At 37.7% G+C, this 15,819-nt stretch overlaps 1 protein-coding gene across 2 annotated transcripts in view; it reads right to left on the reverse strand.

Annotated features, from left to right (window-relative positions):
- UBR1 (ubiquitin protein ligase E3 component n-recognin 1) overlaps positions 1 to 11,536 on the reverse strand; it is a 111,157-nt gene extending 99,621 nt beyond the window's left edge. For both annotated transcript variants that reach the window (XM_081049242.1, XM_081049241.1), the window contains exon 1: positions 11,098 to 11,536. In XM_081049242.1, coding sequence (XP_080905368.1) covers positions 11,098 to 11,178 — 81 coding nt within the window. In that variant the 5' untranslated portion in view covers positions 11,179 to 11,536. The remainder of the gene's footprint in view (positions 1 to 11,097) is intronic.
- Between the last annotated feature and the right edge of the window lie 4,283 nt (positions 11,537 to 15,819).

Below are 15,819 nucleotides of genomic sequence, written 5' to 3' on the forward strand. Positions count from 1 at the left end.
GAAAAGATAGTAACTATTAAGTAACGAAACCCTGCAGATACTAAGTAAACCAGTGACTAAGATAAATATAACCAGTCATAAGAAATATTGATTCAAGAATCCCTTAATGCACTGAGAAAAATATGGTACCATTTTTGTTATTCTTGCCAAAATGTATAACTTCATTCCAATACTGAGAAAACATCAAACCCAAATTGAGGAACAATGTAAAAAAGTAACTGTTCAATACTCTTCAAGCCAAGTCATGAAAAAAAAGGCAAGACCAAAACACTGTTACAAACTGAAAGGGACCATGGAGAAACTGAGACATTGTTACAGGCTGGAAGAGACAAAGGAGAAATAACTAAATGTAGTGTGGTAAGATCTTTGAACAGAAAAAGGGCATTAGTGGGAAAACTGGTAAAATTAAAATAAGCTCTGTAGTTTAGTTTGTATCAATATTAATTTCCTGTCCCTAATAATTGTATTATGGCTATGTAAGATGGTAACATTAGGGGATAAAGGCATGAGATGTGTAGGAGAACTGTTTGTACTATTTTGCAAGTTTTTATGTAAATCTAAAATGTGTTCAAAATAAAAAGTTAGAAAAAAACTACTACTGAAAATGTTTATTTACTGATGTGGAAAGGCATTAACAACACATAGTTCAGTAAACTAGGTTACAAAGCAGTATGTATGAAATCTCATTTTGGTTATACACATTTACATGGGGGAAAAAATCAGGAGGATTTTTTCAGTGGTGGGTAGCGGGATTTTAGCACATTTTCATGGAATATGTTTGTATGTTTGCTCACCTAATATGAACAATATTCTTGCAGTGATTTCATATTTTGGGGGTAATTTTTTATTACAAAATTAAAGATATTTTACTAAAACCTTTTTTAAAAAAACTATACCTCCTAGTATTCTAATTTCAACTTCTCTAGGGTACTCACAAACCAAATACTTGTTTTCTCCACATTTCTGGTAATAACTATAACTAGCAGATAGATAATATCTAATATTCTATACTATACCTAAGGTTCTTTTCTTAAAACAGTACTAAATGAAAAATAAAATCCTGTATATTCAGTGTTATACACCAAAAAAAACCCTTTTCTGTCCTACCTAATTATGGAAGGCATAGAACTAGTTCTTTTCAAGTTTTTCAAGAATATTTTCAAGGACATGAGAAACTTTTAGAGTCAAAACCTAAGAAACTGAAAAACCTAAGGGATCTTGTGGTTCAAGTTCCTCATTATACAGACAAGAAAACTGAGTCACAGGAAAAAAGTTAATTGGCTTGTCCAAGCTCCAATACCAATTAAGTAGTATCAGAGTCAGGAACAGAACTTAGATAACCTATCTCCTAGAGTTCAGTGCTCATTCTACTTAACCAAATATAAACACAAATTTCTTTTAAATTTACCCGTAAGACCTGCTCAGTTTCACTTTACTACTAAAACAAAACAAAAACAAAGCTTTGCCTTATTTTTAATTTTTTTCTCTAAATAAAGCCTCTTAGCTAACAACTGCCTACCATTCCTGGATACTGCTCAATATTGTATCTCTGTCATTACATGTCTTAGTGAGAAGAACTAATATTTTAAAACATTACCTTAATACTGTTGGTTGACTTGGGCAGAGTGTCTGGGTGCTGACACCTTAAATGCCCTCTGCCCTCTCCATTGATCTTACCCACCAGCTCTCGGTCGTTCCACCCCCACCCCACCTTATCTATTCCTTAAGGTCCATTTAGCTCAAAGCTCACTTCCCTGAATACTTCACTGATCAGCCTAACAAAATGTCTCTCCCAGTAACTAACACAGCAGTTACTTCAGTACCTATACCTTTTGCCAGATAGTATTAGCTACCTTTAAATATGTACATCTAGTCTCTTCAACTAGATTGTCAGCTCCAAGGGGAGGAGCTTTGCCTTCCAAACCCCTGCACCCCCATGGGTCTATCCCAAGTACAGTCCTCCATCACTGGTGAACGTTACAGCCGACTAGCTAGAGAGAACAAAGCAAATGTTGACAATATTAAGCCTTATAAAACTTTGTTTATAGAAATTTTATAGGAGATAAAATACAAAATATGCTCTTTCACAGAGATTGTTTTGGAGATAATTGCCACAACCATGAAAACTTTTTTTTTCCGATTGAAAATTGTCTTTTTTTTTTTTCCCTCCCAGATCAGTAAAACCACATGGGATGTATTTTACTAGGTGACATATTCAGAAATTATTGGTGATTGAAGTAAGTTTGATTATCTTCTGTTTGGTCCCTTTTAGTATTTTCCCCAAGTTGAGACAAGAATAAAATCAAGAACTTTTCATTTCAAGGTCCCAAAAAACAAAACAAAATACCTTTTTTCCAGCTTTTGGAGTTAAAGAAAGACTTCCCTAATTGTTCTCTGAAAACAAGTTCTCACAACATTTAAACTCCCAAACATTCCAAACATTTCCCTCATCCCAAGGGACTTGGATGCCTGCTTGGGAACATCATTCCGAAAAAGCAACTTACTTTAAGTAAAGTGCATAATTCTTTTTTCTAATTCTTCTGTTTTAAAGTGGTAACAAAATCTGGAGGCTCTAGGCTTGGTCATAGCAAGTACTGGATTAGTAATTGAAGCAGCTCTAGGCACCACGAAAGCTTCTGGTTATACAAAGTTTTCTTGCAATACCATTTGACAGATGCATAAAGTTTGAAAACAATAGCAATTAACAACGAGCCTAGTTCAACTGCTTACCCCATAGAGAAACGCTATATATAATGTATTTGTTAGTTAGCTCTCTAAACCTATCGAAACACTTTCTCTCAGGAAACTTCCATTCTTACAGCTCACGATTAAACCAAAATCTACCTTCCTGTAACTTTTATCCTATGCTGCCTGAAATAATCCAATACAATTTTCTCTGCTCTTTTACCCAAAGGCTTTCAAATAAATTAAGATAACTATTATATCTCTCATTAGTCTCTTCATTCTGGGGCTAAACTGGAACACAGAAACTAAAGAAATTTATGACATGGTTGGTATTCACACCACTCTCCACTTGATTACTCTTTTATAGAACATGCACAATGTGCCTCCATACAGGGGAGTGGAACTATTTAATACCTTCTTTATCCACCAAACTGCTTTAAAACACTAAACTGCTTTAAAAGATCACACTGTTTTTTGGCAGCCCTATCACATTATGATTTAGTGAGTTTGCAGACAACTAAAGCCCTTAGGTCAATCACACGTCAGAGACCTAGTCCTATACACAAATAAACCTAGGTATAAGGCTTTACTTTCATCACAATTAAGTTTCACCTCATTAGTTTGGATGCAACATTCAGCCTGAGGAACTCTGTTTTTGACCTATAATAAGTATTATCCCTGTCAGCCTTGTGTTTGTAAATGATAAGAAAGTCTAGTATGTCTTCATGGCATCGATAAAATAGGCGGGGTCTAATATAGAGTCATGTGACAAACAAGCCCCTCTCTTTTCTTTCCTGTTGAAATATATAAACATGCTGTCAGAATTTGGCTTTGAGAACATCCTGTCCCTCCTAAACCATTCTTTTCCTTTTTCTCCTCTGACCATATGTTCATGCTCCAATTTTCTAAGCTTTCCTTGAAGTCTTTGGATGAATGAAATCTGCTTTCCTAAACTCTGGGATACATATCTCATATTCTCTTTCAACTGTATTAAATATGTTTGCAAACCAACTAAAATCCTTTCTTAGATTATAAGAGAATATGTGTATAAAAAAACAAATGGATAAACTAATAGATTTTTTTTCCTAATGTGGCTAAAGTCATTTCTAGCCTACCCATAAATACCAAAAGTTCAAAGGCATTTTAAAAGGTAGTCCATAAAGACACATTAAGTGGTTATAAGCCCACTCTTCCAAACAAGTCAAATAGCCTTTCTTCTGAAGATAGGCATTAAGTAAACTATTAGAAGGTGAATTACGTTCAAGTGATTAACAGTAAACTCCTTCTGGATATGGTCTATGTCACTCCCGGATAGCAAGCAGGCACTTTGGGAAGCATAATAACTCTTCTGGAGTTTTCAGTAACATTTATTTAGTAGAGCATATTTCCACAAGCACTTAGCTTATTACAGGGGTATCACTTAACATTTTAAAAAAATAGGCTGTACCAAATGCTTTAAAAAACCAAACTCGTCAAGTAACTATTGTTCATAGAAGAACACATAGGAGTTCATAGTAAATCACCTGGGACTAATGACGTTTTAATATTTTGTCTTAAGCCATATGAGACCATGGGTTAAAAGCTTAAAAAAAACTGCTTCAAATAAACTATGATTAACACACTTAGAGAAATGGGTAAAATTATGGCAAGGAAAAGTTGAGGTAACCCTCAAAGCCAGCACACATGAAGGAAGGATGGGCATTGGTTCACCCTATGTCACTGATTTATACACATACCTAACCAGACAGACTCTCTGCCTATTCTTCAGGACAAAAACCTCTACCTGCAGGACCATTTCTATCATTAAACATAATCAGTCAGTCTCCAGCAGCATTCATCTATATTACCTTGTTTCCCCAAAAATAAGACCCAGCGGACAATCAGCTCTAATATGTCTTTTGGAGCAAAAATTAATGTAAGACCCAGCCTTATCTTACTGTAATATAAGACCAGGTATAATATAATATAATATAATACAATACAATACAATACAATACCGGGTCTTATATTAATTTTTGTTCCAAAAGATGCATTAGAGCTGATTGTCCGGCTAGGTCTTATTTTCAGGGAAACACAGTAAGTTATTATTCTTCCCTAGACTCTAACAGGTAGTGGGACTGAATCTGTCACTCAGACCTGCAGTTTTAAAACTTAACTTTATATCTGATGCTATAGAATTTGGTACTGAAAATCAGAATTTTCCCTAGCTTCCCACAATAGAAATCAGGAGATGATGATGATGAAAAAAACGAGGCACTGGGCCATGCTATGATCTGGTGACTGCACTTTAGTTAGGACTCAGGAGACTTTTGTTTTCCTCCTAATTTTCTCACTCTTAGTGAATCCTTACTACAGAAATCTGTGCTCTGGCCTAAAATGATATAGATTCAAATTTTGAAGGAAAATCACCTCCACTGAAAATAGAATGTAACTTCTCACTCCTTCCTCTTTAATCTCAATATTTAAAAGTCAACTATCAAAAGACTATCTTTTAAATAAAGATCCCCTACACATATGAGATTGTAGATAATTTTTTCCTTGATTTTCATAACGATTATTGCACAAACATAAGAATATTAAACTTTTTTTAAAAACTAAAATCCCCCCATTTGGGTACAAGATAACGTTGGAGGGTAATGGAAATGTTTTATACCCTGAATTGGTGGTAGTTACACAGGTACATACATTTGTTAAAACTAATCAACCAAACACTTAAAATGGATGATTTTTTTTTTTTTTTTTTTTTTTTTGGTCTTAGAATAAACTAGAGATCTTTAATGTAAAATATCTGAACTAATGCTTCATACAAATTTGAAAAGTTGAAAATAATAACATGATCCAAAGTCTTAAAGAAGAAAACCATTAAAAAGTGAAAACTTTTGTCACTCATAATTGACTGATTCCTATTTCTGTCTCCATATTGAAATCTTCGTTAAATTTTATTAATTCTATATTTCTCTTTTTTTTTTTTATTTTTTTTATTTTTTTTATTTTTTCCATGAACCTTTCCAAATTACCATTTATTTATTTATTTATTTTATTTTTTTTTTATTAATTAATTTATTTATTAGTTTCAGGTGTACAAAACAAGGTAATACTTAGACGTTCATCATTTATATCCCTCATACTGTGAACCCCCCTCCCCCCATCCACTATCCCTCCGACCTCACACTGAACCATCACATTATATATATAAAATTATAGTTGGCATTCATTAATGTTTAGCTTCTGATGTACAATGCCATGATCAGGTATCCACAGTATCCCTGAGGTGGTCTCCCAAATAGGACGCATGTCCATCGGATACCCAACAAAATCTTTACAACATTATAGAATACCTTCCCCAAATTAATTTTCAAAAGAAAAACCCTGAGGCCATCTTGTGGTTACCAGCTGCTTCCAAATCCCTTCACCTTTCCCCTTATCCCCAACCCCCTCCCACACACCCATCTAACCACTCTCGGTTTTTTCTCTGCGTCCCCAAAACTGACTCTGATTAGTTCATTCACATAGTCTTTTCTTTAGATTCCATATATAAGTGAGATCATATGGTACTTGTCTTTCTCTTTCTGACTTATTTCACTTAACATAATGTTCTCTAGATCCATCCATGTTGCTGCAAATGATAAGATTTCTTTCTTCTTTATGGCTGCGTAATACTCCATTGTATAAATGTACCACAGCTTCTTAATCCAGTCATCTACCGATGGGCATTTTGGTTGTTTCCATATCTTGGCTATTGTGTAAAGTGCTGCAATAAACATAGGAGTGCATACAGATTTTTGAATTGGAGTTTTGGATTTCTCCGGGTAGATGCCTAGGAGTGGAATTACTGGATCATAGGGTAGTTCCATTTTCAGATTCCTGAGATACCTCCATACTGTTTTCCATAGTGGCTGCACTAATCTGCAGTCCCACCAACAGTGCACTAGCGTTCCCTTTTCTCCACATCCGCGCCAGCAAAATGGATGATTTTTATTGTACATAAGTTATACCTCAATAATGTTAATTTTTAAAAAATCCTCCTTATTCAATTTAAACCTCCTTATTCAATTTAAACTTTTTAACCTTATTATCTCTTAACCTCAACTCCTATTAGCTCCACCTCAACTCTACTTCAGCTTATGTCTATTCATTGATTCATTCATTCATGCATTCAATAAAAATTTTGAAGCAATGTGCTAGGTACTGGAGATACTGATGTGAACAAGAAACAGTTCACACCACCAAGGAGTTTATTGTCTAGAAGGAAAGATAGACAGTAAACAGGCAATACTGAGTACAGCCTAAGACATGCTACATGTAACAACAGTATGAAAAGGGTACTATAGGAATAGAGGCCCTTCTATTCTGGATCTACCATCACAAACACCTGCTGTGCATGGCTCCATGTTCTAAAACTCCAAAATTCCCATTTCTGACCATAACATTCAGTCCCTCCACTTTTAATACCTCAAATCCCACAAATTCCCTTGGCTTATCTTATCTCCCTGTTTAACCATTACCCTAAAATGCCCCCTCATTCCCTCCTCCCTCTTTACCTTCATCCACAACTTCCTTCCCCAATCACTACCAATCTTGCTAAAATAAATCATTGATGTTGATCCTTAGTTATTCATTAGGAGTATGTAAATGTCTGCTTCATCAAGCACATACCAGGCTATGTCACTGATCCGTCAGACCTGATCCTTGCCTTCATGGAACTTACATTTTGGTAGGAGAGGCAGACATTTAAATAAGTAAATAAAGATAATACAGTAATTCCAGATTATAATAAGTGCAATGGAAGAAATCAACAGGGTGCTCTGACAAAGAATAAGAGGAACCCATCTTTCAGACAAGGTAAGTATCAAGAAAAAGCAGAAGAAAAACACACTAGGGAAAAAACACATACACAAAAAAAAAAACACACCAGCAAGCAAAGGCACAGGTCCTGAAGCAAGATAGAGCATGGGCTTGTTTTACAAATTAACAGCCCAAGGTGGCTAAAACTGATGAGGGGAAAGTAACTGATGAGGGAAAAGGAGTGAGGGGAGATGTAGAGGCCAAATCAGAGAGTCTTGAATGACCTGTAATGCGTTTAGATTTTATTCCAAGTACAATGAGAAACCACTGAAAAATTTAGGCAGGAAATTGACATGATGTGATTTAGTCTTAAAAAGATGACTCTGGTTGCTATGAGGAAAGTGTACTGGAAGAAGGCAAAAATGGAAGCAAAGAGACCAGTTAAGAGGCCACTGCAGTTGCCTAGGCAACAGATGATGGCTAGGACTAGAGAGGTGGAGTGAGACAGAGTTGTTTGTGTTCAAGAGCTATTAAATGGAAGTGTCATCTACTGAGACAGAAATAACAAAACTCTTGCTCTGCCTCTTGCTTGCCCACTCCCCAAACCAGGTCCTTCCTCTCAGTATATGACACAACCACAGCCATGAATGCTTAAGCCACAACTGGGGATCCAGATGTCATCTGTTTCTCCCTTTTTCCCTCATGCCTAATCCATAGGCAAATCTTTCTGCTTTGCTTCTATCATACTTCCAAAATCTCTCTCAAACCCACCGTCTTTCTCTTCATCTCAAGTGAGCTCTCCGGTACAAGATACCATCAACTATGGCTTGCGTTAGTGCAATAGCTTCCTGATTGTTCCCCCGTTTGAAACACTTATCAGACACCCAAGTGGCTATGTCCAGTAGACAGTTGGATCTGTGATTCTGGAGCTCAGAAGTGAGATGACCTAGAAATATAACTTTGGGAACTGAATGCATACAGGTGGTAGTTAAAGCCATAGGACTGAATGAAATCACATAAGCAGAGGATATAGACAGGAAAAAGAGCTTAGTACCATGCCAGAAGGACTCTTTTGGACTTAAAAAAGAAAATCCAGTCAAAGAAGACAAAAGGCAGAAGTTCTGTCAGACCCCCTCCCTCCCCGCCCATATACTCTACGAATTCCCAATAATCCCTTTCCTAGAAACTATACCCCATGACACTGCACTACTCTCACCGTTTATCTGCTTGGCGACTCCCTTTCTAGGTCCTTTCCTGGTTCTTTCTACATCTCTGCCCCTGAAATTCAATCATTCCTGTCCCTCCTCTCGTTTCCCTTTCCCTCCCTCTTTCATTGTGTGTCTTTCTCTCTCTCTCTCTTTCTGTGTATATGTGTATACACACAGACACACACACTTTCCTCCTCAAAGATCAACCTTATCTTTCAACTCTATACTGAGAACTTCCAAATGTCTAGCTAAATCTTATTCAAAGTGTGGCCCACAGACCAGGACTTCAGAATTAGCAGAGGATGCTTGTGAAAATGCAAATTCTTGGACCCCACCCCAGACCAACAGAATCAATCCTCTAATCATTTTTAACAATGGCTTTTTAAATGCTCAGTAATTCATACCTATTATTTCATTCTGATTGCATGTTAGGTGATGTTAGGAATTTGAGAGCCTTCATAGTTGTTGGTAGCAATATGACAAAAATGACCTGGGGACTAAGAAGGAAGTTTGATTTAAGGATAGCAGAAACTATAACCCCAGGGAGAAGACTTTAATGGAGTTGGTAAGATTTCTTAAACCTCTGTAACTGTCCCATATTTATTTTGTTTTCCCTGCCTCCCAATGGTGATTTGAAAAACAAATCATTCAAATGCTGAAGAATCTCTGGGCTTGTTTTGCTTAACAGCAAAGAAGTAAACTGGAAAGCCAGTATTTTACTCCACTGCCAGGATAAAACTGAAGTTGGTAGCTTTAAAAAGAAAAGGCAAGTAGGATGATATCTGGGGTCCTCAAGTAGATAGAGAAATCCAAGCCAAAAAGTGATCATGAGGCTTAACAGTCACAAGTCTTCGTTTACTTACATCACCCTATCTTGAATTAAAATTATTTGAGCACTTGTCTTATCTGTGTCTCTGGACTCTGAGTTCCCCGAGGCTATTACACGTCTATTGGCATCTATCTACTACTTTGCAAAACCCAAAGCCTTGCTCGATGAAATCTAGTATTTCCTGAAGTAAAGAGTTTACAACATGATGCTAGCTTGATTACTCTACCATTATCTCCAATCCCAAATAAGTGAAGTCCAGGTTGATAAGGTTTTACTGTACCACCTGGAAGGAATGAATATATCAAAGCTTTAAATGAACATTAGTCATCTTTGGCAATACAAAATTACAAGAACACTTTACCCACAGTGCAGTTTTCTCCACTCCTTCAAAGATGTAAAAAGCACAAGCTCTACCATTTAGACCAGATGTTTCAGCTGCTTCTAAACTTCCCCTATGTCCTCATTTCTTATCATCTCAAAAAGTGATGTTGAATTGCCATTTGGGGTAGAGGATGCCTGCAAGCTGGTGGCCATACCCTTATTCCAGCTGCCTCCCTCCCTGGTTTCTATCTCGGGAGCCAGTCTCACTACTCCCTGGGGGGACTCTTATTTCTGGAGCTCACTCTGTTCTTTTATAAAACAATGCTCTAGTGTCTGCAGGGTTAAAATACTTCAAGAATGCTTTTATTAAAACTACAAGTCAAAGAAACTTCAGAAAGAGGTGTTATGTCCTCCTCCACTTTTCTATATGCAAGAGTAAAGACAAACTGATAACACTCAACATCATGCGGCGATCAATATTTGAATGTTTCCTGTGTCTCTCCCCACTGGATGCCGGGAAACATCCAGAACATTACCTGATGAATGTCACCCCCTACCTCTTCTCCTCCTCAGTCAGCTGTCTCCTGGAGCCAGACTATTGACTCACGTTGGTTCCTGATCTCTGCCTTCCCATTATTTCAAAACACCAGGGCAACGTATAGATTTCCCATATGAATGAATGGTATTGCTCTGACTTGAAATGTCTGGAAGTCTCTTCTTCACCTTTAAAGGGCAGCGACCGAGGACGGGTTTCCCCCGCTGAAGGTGAGGCCTGGTGTGGTCAGGATACTAGAACGACGGGCTCTCCTTCCTACACCCCCCAGCGTGACACGAGGTGACAGTGGCCGCACACCCTGACACCATCAGGCCCCACCCCAGTAGCGATGCACTGCAACCCCGGGAGCTGCGTCCCGAGTGCCTGTCGTCCGGAGGGGCGAGCGCAGCGTCTGTGGGAAAATGGCCCTTCCTCCACCCCCGCCTCAGCCCCCACACCAGACAAACCATCTAATAACATCACCAGTTCTTTCTACTTCAGGGTAGGGACACGCTGGAGCTTGTTACCACTTACGGATGACACAGTCGTTATATTCCGTAGACTGGGCCGGCAGGAATGTGGGTGATGACCAACTTTATTTGGTGGATTCCTTCAAGATCAACCCATACGACTCCCCCTCCCCAAAGCCGCCATAAGGGGGGAAGCCCCTCATCCTTCTGAGCGCGGTAGGAAGGGGCTGGGGGTACAAAAGGAACTTGCCCACAAGGACTTACAGATGCCAGGCGCTGGGGGCTCTGGGGCCACTCCGGGCTGACTTCCATCCTCTCCGTGTCCCCAGCCTCCTCGTCCGCCATCTTGAGGGAAACTGACGCTCGCAGTTGCAGACCCCCGGGCCGGAGGCGAGCGGAAACCTGTGGCCGGTCCAAGAGACGAGGGACGACACTTTTACGACGGCCCCTGAAGTCGAGTGGCACGCAGGCTCCCACAGCGACTTCCGGTCCGTTTCCCGGAAGGAAGCGTCACGGCCCATAGGGCCGGAGCGTTTTCCTTCCTTGATTTCTTGGCTGTAGTGCTCGGTGGCGGTCTGGTTGTATGTGTGGTTTCGGTTTAGCGAACTGTTGCCTGTGCGAGGTGAAAAACAAATTCAGTGTCCATTGTGGACGGAAGAAAACTGTCAGGGGCTAAGGGAGAACCCGTTCTGGATCTCCTCCTGGCCGGGCCGTTGGTCTGGGTGTGTTTTGTCTCAACGTATCTGCAATAATGGTTCCCTTGAGCCCACAAATGAAAAAGCACTCAAAGCACAAAAGCACTCATCTTTAGAAATGAGCACTTGCACGTGCGCGCAATAAAACTCGGGCCACAGCTTTTTTAGCAGTGATAGTGAAGAAATAATGAGAACTTGGAAATTCAGTCATTCATTGGCAGAAGGAAGACAAAACAAACATGGTAATCCACGTTATGGAACACCATATGGAAAGATAAAGATAAATTAAGTGAGGGAAAAACACAACAATCAAGTTGCTACAAACTATATATTCACGCTTACATACATTTAAAAGTGAAAGAAACAGTCTGAAAGGGAAGACAACAAACTAATAGTAAGCTCTGAGGACCAAGAGAGAAAGAAAGTTTCAAGAGCTACTTGAGCTTCATCTGCATTGTTTTAAATTGTTTACAAAACATTTAGAAATGCATTTTTAACACAGGGAAAAATAAAGCTTCTGACACTTTGGAAATGATAAATAGCTATTTAGGAATCGATTAAGATCTTTACTTCAAATCATGTATCAAAATAACTATAATGCATTTAAGAGTTAACTACTAAAGTAAAGAAGTAACTAATGTAATACTGGGATGGAGAAAGCTTTTTAGAGCATGACACAAAAGGAAGAAAATATAAAATGACATGTAATTTCATTAAAATTAAAAACTTACACATCATAAAAGAAAAACTACACAAAGATAAAATTAAACAAAAACTGGGAAGAAATGTTTTCAACCTACATGACATGACATACTAAAGGTTAAAATCCCAAAAAAAGAAAAATGGGAAAAATACATAAATATGCAACTCACCAATTTTTATAAATACATGGAAAAAAAACTAGTTTTTAACTAGCAGAGAAATGCAAATTAAAAATGGGATACCATTTATTGCCTGTAAATTTGGTAAGTTTTTCTAAAGATAACTGTCATTGGTAAGCTGGAAGGATACTCATTGTTATGTAAAATGCAAGTGTACGTTGGTAAATCTGCAGGAAGGCAATGTGGCAATATTCGGAAGCTGTTTTTTTAAAAATGCATACTCTTGGGCCGGCCTGGTGGTTCAGGCGGTTAGAGCTCCAAGCTCCTAACTCCGAAGGCTGCCGGTTCGATTCCCACATGGACCAGTGGGCTCTCAACCACAAGGTTGCCGGTTCCACTCCCCCAAGGGATGGTGGGCTGCGCCCCCTGCAACTAGCAGTGGCAACTGGACCTGGAAGCTGAACGGCACCTTCCACAACTAAGACTGAAAGGACAACAACTTGACTTGGAAAAAAGTCCTGGAAGTACACACTGTTCCCCAATAAAGTCCTGTACTCCTTCCCCAATAAAAAAAAAAAAAAATCTTTAAAAAAAATGCATGCTCTGTGGCCCAGCAATTTCGTTTTTAAAAATATCCTAGAAAAATAATTCAGGATGCAAGTGAAGTTTTAACTGCATTAGTATTGGTAATAGAGAAAAATTATAAACAACTCAAATGTCCAACAATGAAGGACGCTGGCCAAACAAACTGTGGCCACCCATGCAATGTAATACTCTGCAGCAGTTAAAAATGTTGCAGAACAGTGATTCTCAAAGTGTGGTCCACAGACCCCCTGTGAGTTCCCTAGACTCAGGAAGTCTGTGAGATGAAAACTTTATAGTAATACAGAGTAGTTATGTGCCTTTTTTTTTAAACTATGTTGGTATTTGTACTTATTGGTGCAGAAGTCATGGTGGGTGACTTAGCACCAAAGTATGATGGTTGACTTGAGAAGAAGCACTTCTGTGACCGAGTTGCTAGCTGAACCAGTCACTTTTTTCACGGAACACCATTTTTACTTAAATGAACAACTGACAGACACCCTAGGGTTATTCAGACTTTGGTATTTGGCAGGCATTTTCTTAAATATAAACAAGTAAGCTTTTCTCCTCAAGGAAAACAACAGTTTTTGTTGTCTATAAAAGAATTTGAGCTTTCAAGTGAACATTTTGTGGCGAACTTGATCTGCCACTATGAGTTTGCAACCTAGTTTGCAACCTGATGGAATCCGTTGTGGTGTTAACACATAATTTTGGGGGGGATTTTATATAATGAAATGTATTGACATTTGGAAGATGTGTATAACTCAATAAATCAATATTTTCCAAATGACAAATGTGGGATTTTACAAAATCAAGCATGAGTAAAAGATCCTTTCACATTGCTAAATAGACCAATAGAATTTAATGTCAATGGAGTACAAAAATTTTATTGGTAAATTTTCAGATTCTACATTGAAATAATCTTAGTATTTGCCCAACTCTGGTGTCGTTTCAAAGAATGCATCAATTGTGGTTTCAAAGAACCACAATTATTTGAAAACACTATTAAAGTACTCCTCCCTTTTCCAACTATGTTACCTGTGTGAGGCCAGAATTTCTTCAATACTTCAACTGAAAAACATAACACAATGGATTGAATGCAGAAGCAGGTATGAGAACCCAGTTGTCTTCTATTAAGTCAGACATTAAAGAGATTTGCAAAAATGTAAAACATTAGCACACTTTTCAATATTTTTTGTTATTTTGGGAAACAGTAATTTTTTTACCCCAAAATGTTATTTATGTTAACATGTATTGGGTTATTATTTTAAACAAATTGATCGATTTTAAATTTTTTCTCAGTTTTAATTTCTAATACAGTAAATTACAACAGTTATAACCCACATAAACAGAAGATCTTTGAGGTCTTCAATAATTTTTAAGAGTATAAGAGGATCCTGAGACCATACAATTTGAGAGCCACTGTTGTAGAGGCATTCTTAATGACTTGGGAAGACATTCACTATATATTGTTGGGTGGAAAAAGAAAGTTACTAAAACAGTATGATTCTGTTTTTGGTTATCCCTAGGTTGCAGAATTACGGAAATTTTTTTTCTACTTAGTGCTTAACTCTATTTTCTAGTTTTTCTTACCATAAATATTTTTTGTATAAAATGTTTTTTAATCCATTTTTTAAGATGGATAAAATATCCAGTGCCTAGATAGATGGATGGACGGACAGACAGATTAGATAGATAGATAGATAGATAGATAGATAGATAGATAGATAGATAGATGCCCAATTAATCCAGCTCAGAAAGCCTTGATAATATCTTCCCCGATCTAGCCAGATGTGGTGAGATCTTTCCCTCCTCTTCGAGGAACTAGTAGCTGTATACCTAGCCTCTGGAATCAAACTTTCTGGATTTGAATTTCTTTTTTACCGCTGTTGGTTATGTGACCTTAGATGAATTAACCTCTCTGAGATTTTGTTTCCTCATCTGTAAAACAGAGACTATTTTCCTCATATGATGGTTATGAAGGTTAATGAGACACTCCACCTAAAGCTCTCAATGCCTGGCATTGTTCAGTACAATGTGTGCTAGTATTCCGGATGGACATTTTTGTGTTTTTTTTTCTGGCTGTCCTGCATCCGGTGGCACTTTCTCAATTCAGTAGGGGAGGGAGGAGGATTTTCCACTGTGGGAAGTCATTTCCAGGACACAGTGTCCCCAAACATGTGATTAGAATTCATTCTTTCTTGATATCCTCAGGCAGCAATATCCATTCAGACTATTCTTGTTAAAAGACAATTTTGTCTTCTGCTTCTTGGTCCTCTGCAGTTCTTTGGGTTTCTAAACCTTGCTTTCTAAGCTGTTCCCAGCCTCCTGCAGAATCTGAGTCCCTGATATCCTTTCAATAGATATCCTTTTTGCTTAAGATAGCAAGAAGTGGTTTTTATTTTTTGAAATTGAAAGATTCTTAGTTGATGCATTAATACTGCCTTATGTTACAGTCTGTCATGGCCCTACCTTATCTCAGTTCCTTGAGTATAAGAACCAAGACGTATACATACAAATGTCAACTACTATGTTAAAGACTTTAGAAACATTTTAAAGTATGACTCTTAAAACAATCCTGTGATGTTAGTTCCTGTTATCATCACTGTACAAAGAAATTACAGCTTGAACAAGTGAGGTTGCTTGTTTAAAGAAGTGCAATTGCTAAGTGACAAAACCTGTATTCAAAACCTAGCTCTGCCTGGTTTCAAAATTTGTGCCTTTAACCACTTCACTCTTCTACCTCCTGTGAAAAAAAAAATTAAGTCTATTTTACCACTTGGTATGTTGTAATTTCTATTGTTAAATAAACAAAAATGTTCATCAGGTATCTGGCACACATTTAATATCCTAGTACATTTATATTAGATATTTTATAGGGTATAAAC

The sequence above is a fragment of the Rhinolophus hipposideros genome, assembly GCF_964194185.1.
Source record: "Rhinolophus hipposideros genome assembly, chromosome: 5".
NCBI lineage: Eukaryota > Metazoa > Chordata > Mammalia > Chiroptera > Rhinolophidae > Rhinolophus > Rhinolophus hipposideros.